The sequence below is a fragment of the Diorhabda sublineata genome, chromosome 3 (genome assembly GCF_026230105.1).
Source record: "Diorhabda sublineata isolate icDioSubl1.1 chromosome 3, icDioSubl1.1, whole genome shotgun sequence".
Lineage (NCBI taxonomy): Eukaryota > Metazoa > Arthropoda > Insecta > Coleoptera > Chrysomelidae > Diorhabda > Diorhabda sublineata.
The window spans coordinates 26316142-26333576 of record NC_079476.1 but is presented as its reverse complement, the minus strand read 5'-3'; the positions used below and the strand labels follow the sequence as shown (position 1 = coordinate 26333576).

The following is a 17435-nucleotide window of genomic DNA, read 5'->3' as shown; positions in this document are numbered from 1 at the left end:
GAGCCGAAAAACAATAAACCGCGAAAATATAAAATTCCCAGATTGAGATCGGAAACTTTTCATATAAACCTCGTATTTTGTCAAATTGTTCCAATATTTGATTTATATTAAAAGTAATATTGATTTTATATAAATTTGTTTGTGTGTATAAAAAAATCGTATTTTATATTTCTAAAACGAAAACAAAGCTACTTTTTACATAATGACTTGTCTCGTTATAATACAAAATAACGATACCGCAATAATATCAAACATAAAACAACAATTAACGAGAAATATATGTAGATATCCATCATTATAATGAGCCTTCTAACAAAAACCTTCTATTTTTAGTTGACACAAAATATGTGTTAATAGTGTAAGGTCATTTAACATTCTAAATCTCTCTTAATACCGTTATAATAGATAGTTACAACTTAATAACTTACGTTCCTAAATAACGTTTCGAATAACTGTTTATACTCTACGATTATTCTTTGTTTCCAGTTAACGAAATAACGATTTCCCTTTATGCCAAGTCTGCAACTATTCTGTAGTTGATAACACGCAATTAGAAACAAACAAAAGCATTCGTAAGGAAAGGATGTGTCTGTTGGAATTCTTTGCGCATTTTAACTTTGATTATGAAGCAGAAAAATCGGTGGGTTGGCCGTTGTCATAAAACACAATTAGAAGCCCTCGGTGCAAGGCAGTGCGAGTTCGGGAGTGGTGATGAATGTTCTGTCAGCATAAATATAACGCCGGCACGCGACAAATTAGTTCTTTCTATGATAGAGATGGACAAGTTATTCTCAAACTGTTTTATATAAATTCTTAACTATAGACATTAACGTACATGAAATATTGACTATATTTTTACGAGAATGTCGTAGTTGTCACGTGATATCTACGAAATATAATACACTCATATACAGTGTGAGATATAACTAAGCTACAAGAAATTACAACTTAGAATATAATACCAGGATGGTTCCTTAAAACATGTCCATCGGATATGATCCAAATACGTAAAATAAAACCAATGATGTTGTCCAATAAAACCAATAAAAAATATTCTTAGTTATTTTCCTTAAATACCGGATTACAAACTCGAAAACACAAAGCATAACACGTCAAAATAATAAAATTTTTAGGTTAATTTCTGATAATATTTACTACAATTTTTTCCATCTTCATAACCTCAACTTCTTGGTTATCATCGATGTCAAGTTATTTGACGTTTCTAGTTATTGTAACTGTTCCAAATCGAATTCTGGTATATTCCATCTCTAAAGCAATGATTACGATAACAAATTGCAGATTTTTTTACCGTAAGGTGTTGATTGTTGATTCATTTATATAACAATTAACTTCTACTTTTATAAAGAATCATAAATCTTTCGGTTGATTCTTGTATGAAACATTTATAATCCAGATAAAGGGCGTATCCCTGCGTACCTTTCAATAGTACGTCTAATTTAGGAATAATAAATCTTTATTAGACAAAGTGTTACAAACAAAACTCCGGTGAGGCATTGTGTTACATACTTAGGTCATCAATCAAACAGATTGGCCCGTCATTACCACAACAATTTTAGTTCGTGTATATTCTTTGCATCCACGTCTGTTTAATATACTAAAAGGTCAGTTAAACAACAAAAAAAGTTCTTACAACATTTTTTTATATAATTAATGCTAATTAATAACTACACAACGCAAAACTACGGAAAATATTTTTAAAGAAGAAAACAGTAAAACGTATACACTATGACATGTCATCTCTACCTCGTCTGATTAAAATTTCTATCCTGTAATTGAAACTTTGAGGTTAGAAAACAGGAAAAAGTCGTTAGTGCCCAGATTGGGGTAACACAACTTCAAAAAACGGTTCGAATCCACTGTTTCGAAGGTTTTCAGTCAATCAGTTTTCCAAACCTCGTACGTACGCCAATGGTTCCATACGAGACTTGTGTTTAATATTTCACAAATTTCTATCATCTATTCTAAGCGCATTTCAGCTCGAGATCGATCTTTCAGTGCTATAATTTATTAAAATTTAAAATAAAACGTCACGGAAATTTAGGTTGGATACATATTAAATCCGATTCATGAAGTTAATGTAAACCAACGAGCTGTTGTTGTTTCCCTTCGATTTTAACTTATTTATATAACTACTCAGAATATATTATCAATATAATACGAAATTCTTATATCATTATATCTAAATACTTTCAAAATTGTCACAATGTAATATATAACTTCAAACTAATAGAATTGAATCTATATGATAGGTATTAACCTAAGTTTTTCTACTAAAACTATATATCTAATTCAAAAATTCTGTATATGATAAACGATAAATATTTATCTTAAACAAAAACGACAACAATAGTTTCCCATTCACCTGCTAAACATTTATATAATTTGAAAATTTATGTCCACATATAATTAACATCCCTGTTCATCCCGATCGATCCTGTTGGTAAATGTAAGTTATTAAAAGTTAAAACAGAGTGACTGAGGCAATTTAAGCGGAGTGGACGGACGTAATGTGTGTTGCAGACATGCAGTCTCATCAATCAAACCGTGAAGGATACCTCAACACTCTCCGGTCTAATCAAGATCCTGCCCTCTCTCGCCTTGTTCGCTCATTACATTTAGAAATGAAATACGATTAGGAGGTGTTATGCGTTAATTAATATTACATTCGGCTTTGAGATATATACATACTTGTAAGGTAATTTAATATTCGGCGAGGGTGTAATTGAATGGAAACTTGAGAGGCTAATGCAGTTGATGTATTTCTAATCGAATAAAATGTAAAATTTACATTTAAAACTTGTGTAAAATATGATTTTAATAATAATTAAGTAAAACTTGTTGTTAAGAAATGCAGGGTAAATGAATATTCGTAGAAGAAACATTTGACAGAAATAATATAAAAAAGAAGTAGAACGGTATTTTTGTTAATAATAAACAATTCTAAGATTTTATTATTTGATAATACTGTAAATGATTGTGTAAGGAAATTAAAAATCATCTAAAAGTATTTTCATTATCTTTTTTTGTTTTATAAACATATAAATTACGTAAATAATTAATTTCGTTAAGATAATTCCAGAAACTTGTTTATTGTTTTTGTTATGTAGTTTTTCAAGCACTGTTACGAGAATATATCAAATGAAAGTGTATTTCTAAAGTAAATATTTTAGAAAATAAAGCTTTTCATCGTTAGTACAAATAAAAATTAATTATATTGTTTTTTTTTCGATACAAACAACGTTGGAAGTTTTTTTTCAATATAAACACGTCACATCTTTCTACTTTGAAAATATTTCCAAGTTTTACCTATATATTGAGCCTAAAATAATTGATGCTGCAATAATTTCTGACAAAAAATGTCAATAAATGACCTAAAATACGAGTTGGCAGTTGATCTGTATAAACCAGAATCTCAAATTATATGACACTATGTCCAGTGGCGTAACAAATCTAGAAATACTTCGGAAAATAAAATCATTTTGTAACACCCTCGTTTTTTCAAGATTTGCTTTTTTTGCCTAAAAAATACGTGCAAAATAGCATTTTCGGAAATTACTTTACCGATTTTCACCAAACAATATTTACACAAGAATTTGTAGAACACAATCATTGTATTTCTCTTAATATATTTTCAAGTTGCTCTTCAGAAAATAACTGTTTGTTTAAAATGTTTAATAACAATTAATTACTTATTATTCCAATTAAAGCGATTCTCTCTTGTCTTTAGTCGAGTATTCTCCTTAATCAGTGAGTTTTTGTTCCTCGTATCCCAATTTAATAAAATAATTATTCGAAAGCGTCCTCGAAAACTTCCAATGAATATGACGACGTGCAGCTACAATCAGGACCGTAACGTTAAACTAAACATTATGTACCTGGAAATTATGCAACACATTATATACGAATGAGTCACCAAACGCGTGATTTAATGATATTGTATTTCATTTCATTTTGAAGAACAAATTTTGGAACGATTTAATATGGCAATTCCTCTTAACCTACTTTATAATTATGATAAAATTACTTAAATAATCATTAGTAGATTATTTTGTTTGTTTCCCGTGGTGATTCATACCTTCTTTTCATAAATGGTAAGTACGTCACTGATTTAAGTGGAGTAGCAAACTCTTAAGCTATCATAAGTTGATAAATAGTTGTTCTTCAAAGAGCTCTCAAAGCGTTTGACTGTTAAAGTCGCTGTATACGGATTTCCTCTTACCTCTTCACGTCCCAAACATTTACACAAGTTTAAGGATTTTAATTATTGAATTTCAAGTAGAATTCGATCCATAAATTATGAATTTCTACGCATTCTACTATTTATTTAATGTGATACAGAAAAATACGTGTTAAATTTTTATAAGATATCGTTAAAAACAAGCGAAAATTTTTTCAAAATATAGTAAAAAAAATAAAATTTTCGTATCATAACCCAAGAATCGAACACGCATCAATTAGTCAACCGATTCGATCATGTGACAAATTTAACACTACGCCACCAAGTTCCTCATATAAATCTTTCATGATACTATATTTTACTAAAAAAGTTACGTTTATAATAAATATCAATTTTTTTAATTAAATTAAAGTCTAATTTGAATACATCAACATGTTTTATCATCAACTTTTAATGAACTATTCATATATATATATATATTAATAATTTTTTTCGATTCAGTTCAATAAAAAACATAACATGTTGAAATAAAAAAGACGACATCTTGTTAACAAACATAAATACGCCCAATTTATCGGTTGTTACAAGAAAAAGTTGAAGCCTCGTCACTGTAATCTCTATCACAAAAATTCAAATTTATTCCCAAGATAAAACTCGATATAACTGACAACTCGTACATGCTACAGAACAAATTGAATATATACGAGGGAACTTCCATAACACTGAGTAACAAATTGTATTTCAATATCAGTTTTTTGTGATAAAATGTATTTTTTTTTTCGGTGGAACTTATCAATTAATATTTCTATTGATAGTCTATCACTTCCTATAGAAAGTTAATTACGATTTAACGATATATTTTTGACTATGAATCTTCCTTATCTCGGATCCTAGATAACCCTTAATGAAACTCTCGCTATATAAACTACCCTCTACTTGTTTTGAAATACTTACGTCAAATTTAATCTTTATCTGACATACATTTCCATTATGATGAATTTACGAAAATCGCAGGATAAATTACTGCCTATAAAATTTATTGAATAGTCCCTGTATCATAAGAGAAACAACGCGAAATCTATGAAGTATAATGGCATCCGATAATCATGTCTAGAAAACAGCAAAATATAGCGATAAAGCTGCATTGGGACGCTTCACGCTTTCGACATAAATCTAGGATTCTCTCTCGGGATCCGGGAATCCTCTTAGTGTAGCGCGTGTGTGGCTTCCCCATGGATCTTTCTTACGCGGGGGATTACATTCTGCGGCCCAATTCGGCAACGCCGCTTCTACTTTGATAAATTAGCGAGATTCCAAATTGAACAGTTTTTTTATTGATGTCTTTATTTTCTCAAAAGACTTTTTTAACTTCTTGTAAGGTTTGATGTACTGTTTTATTTTTAAAAGTCAACACGAAAAATATTTTATTCGTAACTAGGCAACCAGCATTACATTAAATATTAATAAGAGTTAATATAGAGAAGTTTTTATGAAAATTAATTATTTTTCTATTAGACGTAAACTTTATTTTTTGAAGTATTAACTATATTTACTTAATAACTACAGTGTGATACCATTACCAAACATATTAGTAATAGATATAAATTAAATTATTATATAGACAACAAGTATAACACGATTGTAAATTAGTCAAGGTCATTAAAAGGTTAAATTAAATTTTCGTAATAAACTCAATATGTGTATACAGCTAATTGTGAACTGTTATTATAGTATAAAAACATTATTTCAAGATATTTACACAATAAATATAAGAAATGAGCTTTTTCTCTCACATCACATACAATTTCAAGCGTCGATAAAAAATTTTAGTTTCTAATTTAGACGGACATTTCGCTAGTTGATTAAATATCTGCAGGCTGCACTTTGTCGTGTGGAAATAAAGCAAAGCGAATTGCTGTGTTGTGGTTAAGTGTCTCTCAAACTGTCCCCCTACAGTCCGGTATTCACTATTCATTGTCCGCATCGGGTACTTCTCCTCTTTCCGCAATCAAACGCATTTATTTACGCCCTCAAAGTTTCGTACAAGAGATCGATGTATAATCAAACTTTAAAAGCGGTTGTATCGAACTCATTTTTATATGAACGTATTTGATAGAGAATATAGACCAAGAAAAATAATTTTTTACTAAAAAAAATGAAAAGTGACGTAATCACAATTCTTCTTTTTTAACTTATTTTATAATTATAATAAAATAAATAAAATCTTTAGAATAGTCATAATTTAATAATCATGTTATGTCCTTTTTTGTCGAATGTAATATTAAATTTTTCAAAATTTATATAAAAAAATAAAATAGAAACTAGGAGGATTCGAACTCGTGTCGTTAGGACTAAAAATTTGTTTAAACTAGTATTTTAACCCTACACCATCAAATCGAACATCAATGATTTAATAAAGTATATTTTAATAATAAAATCATGTTTTTTTAATAATAATATGTAGTTTTTTATATTTAAATAAACAAAATAAACGTATTGTATATTCGTATCGATTATCTTTGCTTGAAAAATAAACGCAATTATATCGAACTGCAATATTTTTCTATGAACATATTTTATCGAGAATATATACCAAGAAAAAGAATTCGTGACCAAAACAGAACACAACGGGAGAACATTTTTATTGAGTAAATAGTATATCAAACAATAAATTATTGAATATTGTATAAAAAAGTTAGTAGTAGTTAAAATTTTTATTTCTATTTTCATTTATATCAGACTCTCTGTGTCTGTCATATTTTTTATAGTCGCAACGAACTTCACATTTGTATCTGAACGGCTAGAACAAGTTCCATTATCGTAAAAATTTATGTGGTCTCATCTTTGGCGAGAGGCAACTAAAAATGTTACCTGGAAAATGCCTTAAACGTTTGTTTGATGGCGTTCCTCGCTATATTCCACGTCATTAAGGTCCGCGTATTCATCGGGATGTTATCTTGGGATGTTTTTGATATCGTTTATATTGCTGATTCCCTTAATAAACACAGTGTGGTACATCAATGATTCTACACACAGAAAAATGCTACTAGATATTTATACTATTACCATAACACGATGACAAGACAATTCATTCTGTTGTTACTCATAGATGGCAGAAAAGTCTACGAGATGTTTTAATTATTGAATTTTTATACATACCTAAATTACATTACATTCTGATAAGAATTTAGTTAAATATGTAAACACGCAGATTTTTTGTCCGATTTAACCTAACTTTTAGTGTAATTTCGATTCTTAAACTCCTGAAGTCTCCATAGAGAATATTCGACAGGAACTCGGGATACTTAATGATAAAATTACAATAAAAAAGTATCATATTCATTGAAAGCATTAGAAAAAACAGCAACGTGACAATTTTAGTGCTAGATTGTATATTTATTATACAAATTCGTTTGTTGCTATGTAGACAACCAGTATAACACCATTGTATATTGAAATGCATACCATATATTGATACATTTCATTACGTTATTTTATTTTAAGAAAAATATGACGTAAATCGTGTGTTGTTATTTATATAAAACCAACATTTCACGGTTGTATATTAGAATATTTGCCATTAATAGGTAAATTAGTTAAAATAATTTTATACAAAAAGCTTTTGAATAAATATGACACATATCGCGTTTTGTTAAATAGACAACCAATATTACACGATTGTATAGTAATGTATAATGGTAAATTCATTAGTATTATTTAATACAAAATGTTTTTTGATTGACTTGATTGACGATTTTAAATAAAATAAAATTGTACACGTATATCCGTTTCGTAAGAATGATTCGTCATAATGAATTTCCGCCGAGACAACGTATTCTTTCTGCATTAATTAGCAGTTTTTTGTATAAATTATGATCGCGTGACCGATAATAATTAAATCCGAAAATTTCATGTTCTGCAAATATACTTAAGTAAAATTAATTGTTCGAGATGTAAATCGAACGACATGTTTCTCTATAAAACGGATAGGAAGGAATTTCGACTTTTGACTAGATGAATTTGGCCGCCATTTTATTGATACAATTCGTTCCAAGTTAATTTGAATAACCGCTTGTCAGTCGTTTAATTTAGTTGAATATATTTTAAAACTAAATTTCTATTTTAATGTATGCAATATGAATATAACTTTTACGTAAAGTTGTCTTTTCAATTGACAGTATTTTTTGATAGCATCTCGTACATATATAATGTATAGAAACGTGAGGTACGTTTTTATTTTCAATTTAGCAAGTACCAATATTCAAATATTATTACAAGTCCATGCAATTTGACCACAATTGTTAGATTTCTACTCCTCTACAAGAGCAGATCAATCGAACAATTACAATATCCTTTGAGATCTACAAGTTGCTAACAAGAATATACCTAGAGGGTACAAATAAACGACTATACCTTGTCATTAATTTAGGAAAACCCTTCTGGCTATATTCTCATTGGGTTAATGACTATTACAGAGACATTGACGATACGAAACTCCTTTGTCAAGCGTTTCTGTTGAAGCTTTTCTTAGCTGGAAGTCTATATTCAATTAGTTGCCTTTGTTGAGTCGATTTCCATCCAATATGGCCCCGTCCGTTCATTTCTTCTTTTTTATATAAAATTGTAATTGGATTTGTTACGAAGTTTACAACTTAAATTGACAACCAAGGTGATTGGTGAATTATTAATTGACTTTATAGTCATATTATTACACTACTATTTACTTAAAATACTTTATTTACGTTAAATATGACAAAAAATGTAATGCAATGAACTGAAATGAAATAAGAACGTTATTTATTACTTTCCTGTATAATGTCAAGTAATTTAAAAGCTGGAATTTCGTTCTCTTTGCTACAAAATTAAATTTTCTCGATAAACATCACATTTTTTTGTTCATTTCTATTAAGTCGCGTTTCTTTTTCAATCGATAACCCTTTCTGTCTCCAGAGGAGAGCTTTACATTAAAAATTAATGAATCAAGAAATATTAAACAAATGGGATCAAACTGTAACTGTTCATGAAGTTACAGATCACGTAACAAGGTTCTGAATAGCGTGAGCTTTAACATTTAGATACAAAATGTCGCTTCGGTGCTTTTATTCTTATTCGGGCCATCCCATGCTATTACAGACGCCAAAAGACGTACGCCCAGTCGTGACAGAAAAGGTCATTGAAATTTGTTATCATTAGACGTCATATTTATGAAATATGACCTCAACGAAATAGAGGTGGGAGAGTATTTATAAAATACCAATAGTTGTAACGGTTTCGATTTAATATAATTACAGTTAACAGTTATATTAGTTAAATAATAAGCAAAATTAACGTAAGAGAAATGAAAAGTTGTATTTAAATTTTTAAGGTAAGTATACTTATTCTTAATGTCACATTTTACTAAGGTCTGATCTGATATTTTGAAAATAATTGTGACTACAACTATGTTTGAATCATTTTTCTACAATTTAAATAACAATAAAATAAAATAATTTACGAGTTCAAGAAGTTTCGTTGAAAAAATATATAATTAACTCACATTTATAAAGTTATTTAATAACGGAGGAAGTCCCATCTTTTCCAGGCGCAAGGCACCACTTTGAATTTTAGTGTTTTGCGTTTGATGTACATGTAGAATCGAAAGCGAAGTAAAGAGCGCGAGGTAAAAATTTATGACTTGTTGCAGAAGGTTATTTCGAAAAATGGGAAATTGCAGATCATATATTATATAGAGTCGATATGAGTTGGAAAATATTGACAGAACTATAAAGCACAAAGAAATATGTCTATGTATATCAAAAATAAATATCTTCGTATAAAACTTGAAATATTACAAACTAAATTTTTAAATAATCAAAGTTATTAATTATTATTATGATTATTTCATATAATTCATATAAATAAATATAATAATAAATTCCTCTAATATTTCGCGGTTATATATGATATAAGATGCAGCGACAAACATTAGGACACTCGTATTTGTCTATGGTTCTGTAATTATTATTTAAATTGATATTAACATTAACATATCTTCGAATGCAATCAACAATAACCAATTTCAATTGTATTTTTCTTAACTATATTGGTTTTAAAATATTTGAAAGGCTTTAAAAAATAATTTGAAAGATTCTTCATCTACTGTATTCAGTATAAATGCTTAATTACTTCATGACAGGTAAACGTTTTATTATACTATAACGTCAAAAGCAAAAATACAATTCATTGAAAATGTTTTTCTAAAATTCTATTTAAAGATTTTTATTTTTTCTAATATGTCTTTATGAAACCTTCTTACGTTATTATAAAGAAAAAAAGAAGAATTTGATTTATGTCAAATTGAAATTGAGATTTGACAGTAACGTCAACTGTTTTAAAAAAATGTGGATTTAACGGTTTATTCAAAAGTCGAGGCACTTTTAGTTTGGTGATTATTCATTTTTTGAATCTTGTTTCTGATTAAAATATATTTACGTCTCAATATTATTTATACATGTAAGATGAGTACGGATACTGAAACTCCAAAGAAAAACAAAGCCCCTGTACCACCTAAATGCAGTACCCCTAGTGTTAAATTAGAACATTTAGACACCGATGTTTTTACGAAAACATATATAGATACGTGTGTAGAAAAACGTTCTAATGAATCTCCGGAATACATAAACAAAAATACGGAAATCGAACCATCAACTCCTCGTGCTCATATCGAATTTAGTGAAGAACTACGAAAAGTATTACATGACAGAAATGTGTTGACTTCAAAAACAAAAAAAACAGTGTTTGAGGCACTAGATGAAATAAAAACTAAGGGTGAAGAAGAAAATCGAAGGTACAAAAGAGAAAAAGCTTTATTAGAGATTGTTAATAGTGAAATAAAATACGTTCACCAATTGGAAATTATTATTAATTTTTTTTCGAAACCGACGGAAATTAATAAATTGTTGAAAAATGACGAATTTCAAACAGTTTTTGGTAGCATTTTACCAATTTATAACGTCAATAAGGAACTTTTGGATGAATTAGAGAAGAATCCAGGTAAAGTCGCCGAGGCATTTTGCAAATTTGCTCCGTTTTTTAAAATGTATTCAGTGTATGCTTGCGAATTTAAAAATATTTTAAATATATTACAGGTGAGTGAATTTTAATAAATCGATGTTTTTTTATAAATTATTTGTTAAATAGAATGCGAGATCGCTTAATCCCCAATTTGCTAAATTAATGGAAAATCAAGAATCGAGACCGGAGGTTCAAAATAAGCTCTCAGCCCTTTTAATCACCCCCATTCAAAGAGTACCGAGATACAAGTTACTTTTAACTCATTTGCTACAATTAACTAAACCTCATGAAAAAGACCATAAGCAGTTAACTGGTAAACAAAATATGTTATTTACCAAATTTTTGTTTTTAATCAAAAATGTTTTTTTTACTAAGAATGTTTAGAAAAAATTGAAGAAGCCGCCGATCATATCAATAAAATTGTGGAAGATCAAGAAAATATGCGGAGATTATTGGAAATTCAAAGGTTTTTGAAAAGCGGGGAGCCTAATATTGTGAAACCTGGTAGAACATTGTCTAAAGAGGGGATTTTAGTGAAAATGGGCACGAAAAATGCTCCCAGTGAAAAATTATACGCAGTTTTGATGAATGATATTATTTTGTTTGGTAAAATGAAGAAAGATGAATTGAAAGTTAATTCTATGAAGTGTGTGGGAATATTTCCGCTTGGAAAGTGTAAAGTTTTCGAAATACTGGATAAAGGTAATGATTTTTCAGTATTATTTAATTTTTTAACCATTTCTTAAGAATTTGAATCAAAATTTTAGTATAATTAGTTGAAATATACATTTGTTTGATTGAAACTTTCAAAAACTTGTTTTTTTCTTGGTGAAAATTGGGATTTTAACTTTAAATAAAAAAAACTATTTTTTATTGAAAAAAATGTACTTCAGTTCGTGTTTTCCAACTAATAATCGAATTTCCAACGATTTTAATAAACAATATAGTTTTCATCATTTTGGTTTATTCCACCAAAAGATAAGATTGAATTATTATTCAATGATTTTGAATTTTTACTTTGTATATTTTGATAAAAGTTTTAGCATAATATTAGTTGAAATATACTGAATATTGATCAAAATTTGTAAAATTATCTTTTAATTTATGAGAAATTTTCAAAAATACGGTTTTTCATGATAAAACTGGTAATTTTCACTTTAAATTGAAAAAAAAATTTTTTTATTAAAAAAAATGTATTTCAGGGTGGTTTTCACAACTAATAATCGAATTTCTATCGATTTTAATGGATAATATAGTTTCATTCATTTCGGTTTATTCCACCAAAAAATAATATTAAATTTTTCTTCATTGATTTTTTAATTTTTGATGCATTTTTTCCTTAGATTTCTACGAATTTTTCACAAAAACCCAGTTTTCCAACTAAAAAATCCACATAGAATTTAATGGATAACATAATTTCATTCATTTCGGTTCATTCCCCCAAAGAATTTTTTTTATTTTTGGTTCATTCCACCAAAAAATAATTTAAATTTCCTTTCGGATTGTTCTAAACTTATTAATAATTTCCCTCGTATGCACGACATAAATAATGACATAATCAGTTGAAATTTGTCAAAATAAACCAGATTTAGTCTATTTTATCCAAAATTTATGTTTTTTTTTTAAATCCTTTAAACTGACATGAAAGCAAAACATATGACTTCGACAAAGACGTATCAGACATTAAGAAAATTGGGGGTGAGTGGGGTTGTAAAAAAATTGATAAAATAACATATCTGTCAAATTTTGATTTTTTCCAAAGGTTGCATGAGAATATCGTGTCAAGAAGAAGAACTAATTTTATACCACGATCAATTCAGCCAAACGAAAAGCTGGATAAAAGCCATAAAAGAAGCCATAGACGTACATTTAACGGGGAAAAAAACCTTAAGAAAAGACAGTTCGTCGCGACGACCCGTCAAAAGAAAAGATCTATTCGAATATCACGAAGTTGGTCTGAGTCCCGGTAAACCTTTGACAAAAAGAAGAAAAATTTCTAGCAGGAGACCGATATCGGGGGCTCTAACGAATACAAAACCGGAACCTTTTTCTTATTTACCCCCGGTATTGCGGAGTTGGGATGAAAAAGAAGATTTGTCGGGTCGAACGTCGCAGAAAAAAGAAGAAGAATCGGTTAATGGGAAGTCTAACGAAATTTTTTTGTTTGGGAAACGGCAGGATGATGCAGGATTCAAAGTTGGTAAATTTTTAGGAGTCGTAGGGACTTCTATTAAGAAATTGTTTGGTTTCAAACATTGATATTTAAGATAGTAAATAGTGGAATTTGAATTGTTTTTATTAAATGTTTTTAGGCGATCGTAATTTTATTTGTTTTTGTCCTTTCCCCAAAAAAGTAAACTGAATTTAATTTTTTTGCCTTTTTTGTATATATTTTTTTTAGATTCATGAAATCGTTGGTCTTTTATGCCATTGATGATAATTTTTGTTGAAAATTAGGCCAATTTCTTACTAAATTAAGATGTCGCATTTTTTTCATTTTTTTTTTTTAATAATTTTCAATTTTCTGAATATATTTTGTATTAAAAACGTTGATACACATTTTTTTTATCGGTTTCGAAAAGTATCTTGAGCATTTTACTATCGAAAGTCCATAAATTTTGATAAATTCCACCAAAAATTGAACACGATTTTTTCGTCTTCATACATAAACTGTTTTTTTAAATTTTTTCCCATAAAAGGCAACTAATATTTTCTATTACCATTGAAGTTCTCATTTTTTGAGTCAAAAATGATAATTTTTGTTAAAAATTAGGCCAGTTCCTCATTCAATTGGAATGTTTCATTTTTTTTAATAATTTTCAATTTTCTGAATATATTTTGTATTAAAAAAGTTGATACAATTTTTTTTTATCAGTTTCGAAAAGTATCTTGAGCATTTACTATCGAAAGTCCATAAATTTTAATAAATTCCACCAAAAACTATACACGATTTTTTCGTCTTCATACATAGGCTATTTTATTAATATTTTTTTAAATTTTTTCCCATAAAAGGCAACTAATATTTTCTATTACCATTAAAGTTCTCATTTTTCGAGTCAAAAATGATAATTTTTGTTGAAAATTAGCCCAGTTCCTCATTCAATTGGAATGTTTCATTTTTTTTAATTTTTTTCTAATAATTTTCAATTTTCAGACTATATTTTGTATTAACAAAATTTGATACAAATTTTTTTATTAGTTTCAAAAAATATTTTGAGCATTTTACTATCGAAAGTCCATACATTTTGATAAATTCCACCAAAAATTAAACACGTTTTTTTTGTCTTCAATAAGTGATTTTTTCACAATTTCTTAAAAAAACTACACAACAAAAAAAATCGCGAACAAATTTTGCGCTAATAACATATTTCAGTTAATTCCACCAAAAATTAATCTCGATCCAATTTTTTTCCGGCTGAATTTTTTTGAACTATTTGAATCGAAAATCTTCCAAAACCGTTGAAATTCTTCTTTTTTAAAGCAATGAATATAATTTCTCTTAAACTTTAGGCCAGTTCTCAACTATAAACCATCATGAATCCTGACCACTCAGTACTAAACGATCATTTTTTCAAAAACCAACAAAAATAAGTTGAAAAAAAAACAATTTTCTATTAAAAAAATTTATTCCCAACAAGATATTTTCCCCATAAACTTTTTCAACCTATCCCCATCGACATCATTATCCCACTTTCCCCCTTTTTTAAAATAAGAACCGACAATTAAACCATCAGCCGATTTGAAATTCTCGACATTTTCATACGTAACACCGGACCCGATCAAAACAGGAACTCGAACCGCCCTTTTCACATCCTGCAGCTCTTCAACATCCGCAGCTTCTCCTGTCGCAGCTCCTGTAAGGATAACACCGTCGGAAAGAAAATATTCCGCAGCCTTAGCAGTTTCCACTGTAGAAATATCTCCAGTGATGGCATGGGAACTAAAAACCACCCTTAATGAATAAAAAAAACGGTTTCGTCGTATATTACCTGTGTTTTTTCTTAATATCAGTGAAAACTAATATATTTTCACCCCCGATGGTTTTTCTATATCGCAATATCAACCCAGCGTTGGCGTCTGTTAAACCCTCATCGGCGACGTGGCTAAAAACGTACCCCTCTGCTCTAATAAAATCCATATCGCAAACTTTACCGATCGCTAGAGCTTCTTTATTACCACACGAAAGCACCTGAAACACCAATCATTCGAAATCGAATTTTTTCCCCGAAATGAATTACCTGTATGCCGAAAGGTGTCGTTCGAGGTATAATTTTCCTCAATTCGGTGCATATTCTCGACATGGAAGCCGTTACTTCGGGACCGAAGTGTTTAGATTGGACGTACGGTATATCGTGCATATTTTCTACTAATATTCCGTGCTGTATAAGAGAAAAAATTATTTTTTTCCAGTAAATCTAATTATTTTTCGATTTTCTTACCAATCCGTGTTTTAAATACAGCTCACTTTCGTAACAAGCTTTTTTAACTATATCGTTAATCGAACCGGAATATTTAGGACAACCTGTAAAAAAAAAGTGTACAAGGCAACTTCTATAACGCTCTTGTAATGTAAGTTGCATAAATATGCTAGAACGGTATATTGAGTTACATAAGTGAATGTTAATCACGTAGTATGCAACTTTTAAAACAATTTTGTAATGTGGGTTGCATATGTATTGGGGGTGTAAATGAAATTGTTTACTTTGTAATGAGAGTTGTCTAAGTCCTGAAAAAATATATTGATTTAAACACGTGTTTATATCGTTATTTTTTGGTTGGTCATCGAATTTTAATTAAAGAGATTATTTTTGGATTAAAATGATATAAATACCTGGAAGTGCTCCAACGTGGATCATTCCAATAATAGAACATATTTTTTGGAATAATTTCCTGAATTTATCCATTCTTGTAAGTACTAACCTAACTTTTAAAACTTCGATCTTTTTTTGACCTATCTTGATACGTTATCGCCGGTTCGATAGTGGAAATAGCAATATATAGTGTGTCAAAAATTTTTCATAAATATATTCTATAATAGATATTTCTAGGGTTTCAAATAACCTTTATGGTGTATGACGTGATTTTTGTGAAATAAGTGCGAAATTTTGAAATTTCCAAGTATAAGAGAATTTTTTACGATTCAAAGGCCCTTTTTATAGATTTTAAATCCAACTTTCCCACTACTCATTACTAACTCCTTAAAATATTTAAAAATTGAATTTCGGTGAGATATAGAAGCCTGTTTTCTCAATATAAGTTGATTTTATCGTACATTCGATTGGTTTGTAACCGAAAAAACGTCTCATCTAATTAAAACTATACAATAAAAAAACTCCACAAACTATTTTGAAGAAATAACATTTTGGTTGATTCCACCAAAAATTAAACTTCATACCATTTTTTTTGAACTATAAGAAACAACCAGTTTACAAAACTGTTGAAATTCTTCTTTTTCAAAGTAATGATGATAATTTCTGATAAAAAATAGTCCAGTTCCTTAATTTTCTAATTTTAATCAGACTAAACTAATTTAACCAATTTTAACGCTGCTTTTATTGTTATATTCCTCCAAAAATTGATTTTTTCAATTTCTAATAAAAATGTACACAATAAAGAAAATAACGTTTATGTTAATTTGAAGCAAATACGTACATTCTGAAACCAAAGTACTCAGGTTTACAAAAGCCAAAAAATACGCATATTTACATAAAAAGACGTGCAGCTGGAAATGCTGGAGAAAAATATGAAGTTTTGTAAAAATTGCGCCACTGCCTTGAAGCAATATAACGGAAAATTTGCTTCTTTAGGTTGTTGAGTCATGTGATGTTGCCAATTTGTACAAATTTGAGAAGAATTCGTAGATTCTGAAACCAAAGTTTTCAGATTTACAAGAAATACCTAAAATCCTTAGATCTGCATAAAAAATATACAACTGACAACGCTGAAGAAAATTGTAACATAGTGACCATAGATAAACTTATAATTTAGAGGTACTATTTCGTCGAGTTATAATTACAAAGTTTTAAAATTTCTTCTTTTTCTTGCTTTTAACGATTTTTGTTTAGTAATAAACGTTCTTTTGGAAATAACGTTGTCAGATTGTGTGTTTTCTCCGTTGATCAACATATACTACCATAACCCGCGATTTTTATTGAAAGGAAAAACTCGACGTTGCCAGAATGTA

At 28.8% G+C, this 17435-nt stretch overlaps 2 protein-coding genes across 2 annotated transcripts; one reads left to right on the top strand and one right to left on the bottom strand.

The window, feature by feature from the left end:
* Positions 1–10521: 10521 nt before the first annotated feature.
* LOC130441812 (FYVE, RhoGEF and PH domain-containing protein 4) lies at positions 10522–13573 on the top strand. Its single transcript, XM_056775610.1, has 4 exons — positions 10522–11325; positions 11378–11564; positions 11627–11953; positions 13014–13573. The coding sequence occupies exons 1-4, from the start codon at positions 10696–10698 to the stop codon at positions 13508–13510; spliced, it is 1641 nt and encodes a 546-aa protein (XP_056631588.1). The 5' UTR covers positions 10522–10695; the 3' UTR covers positions 13511–13573.
* A 1285-nt stretch (positions 13574–14858) lies between these two features.
* Positions 14859–16219, bottom strand: LOC130441833 (uncharacterized protein F13E9.13, mitochondrial). Its single transcript, XM_056775640.1, has 5 exons — positions 16083–16219; positions 15691–15773; positions 15490–15630; positions 15241–15440; positions 14859–15191 (listed from the first exon to the last, which is right to left on the bottom strand). Exons 1-5 carry the CDS (start codon positions 16153–16155, stop codon positions 14876–14878), a joined length of 813 nt encoding a protein of 270 aa, XP_056631618.1. The 5' UTR covers positions 16156–16219; the 3' UTR covers positions 14859–14875.
* Positions 16220–17435: the final 1216 nt, after the last annotated feature.

Coding starts and splice junctions, on each gene's coding strand:
- LOC130441812 (XM_056775610.1), top strand. CDS start 10,696: ATGAGTACGGATACTGAAACTCCAAAGAAAAACAAAGCCCCTGTACCA. Junction 11,565..11,626: donor AGACCATAAGCAGTTAACTG/GTAAACAAAATA, acceptor TTTTTTACTAAG/AATGTTTAGAAAAAATTGAA. Junction 11,954..13,013: donor TTTCGAAATACTGGATAAAG/GTAATGATTTTT, acceptor TTTTTTCCAAAG/GTTGCATGAGAATATCGTGT.
- LOC130441833 (XM_056775640.1), bottom strand. CDS start 16,155: ATGGATAAATTCAGGAAATTATTCCAAAAAATATGTTCTATTATTGGA. Junction 15,631..15,690: donor TGTATTTAAAACACGGATTG/GTAAGAAAATCG, acceptor TCTCTTATACAG/CACGGAATATTAGTAGAAAA. Junction 15,441..15,489: donor CGACACCTTTCGGCATACAG/GTAATTCATTTC, acceptor TTGGTGTTTCAG/GTGCTTTCGTGTGGTAATAA.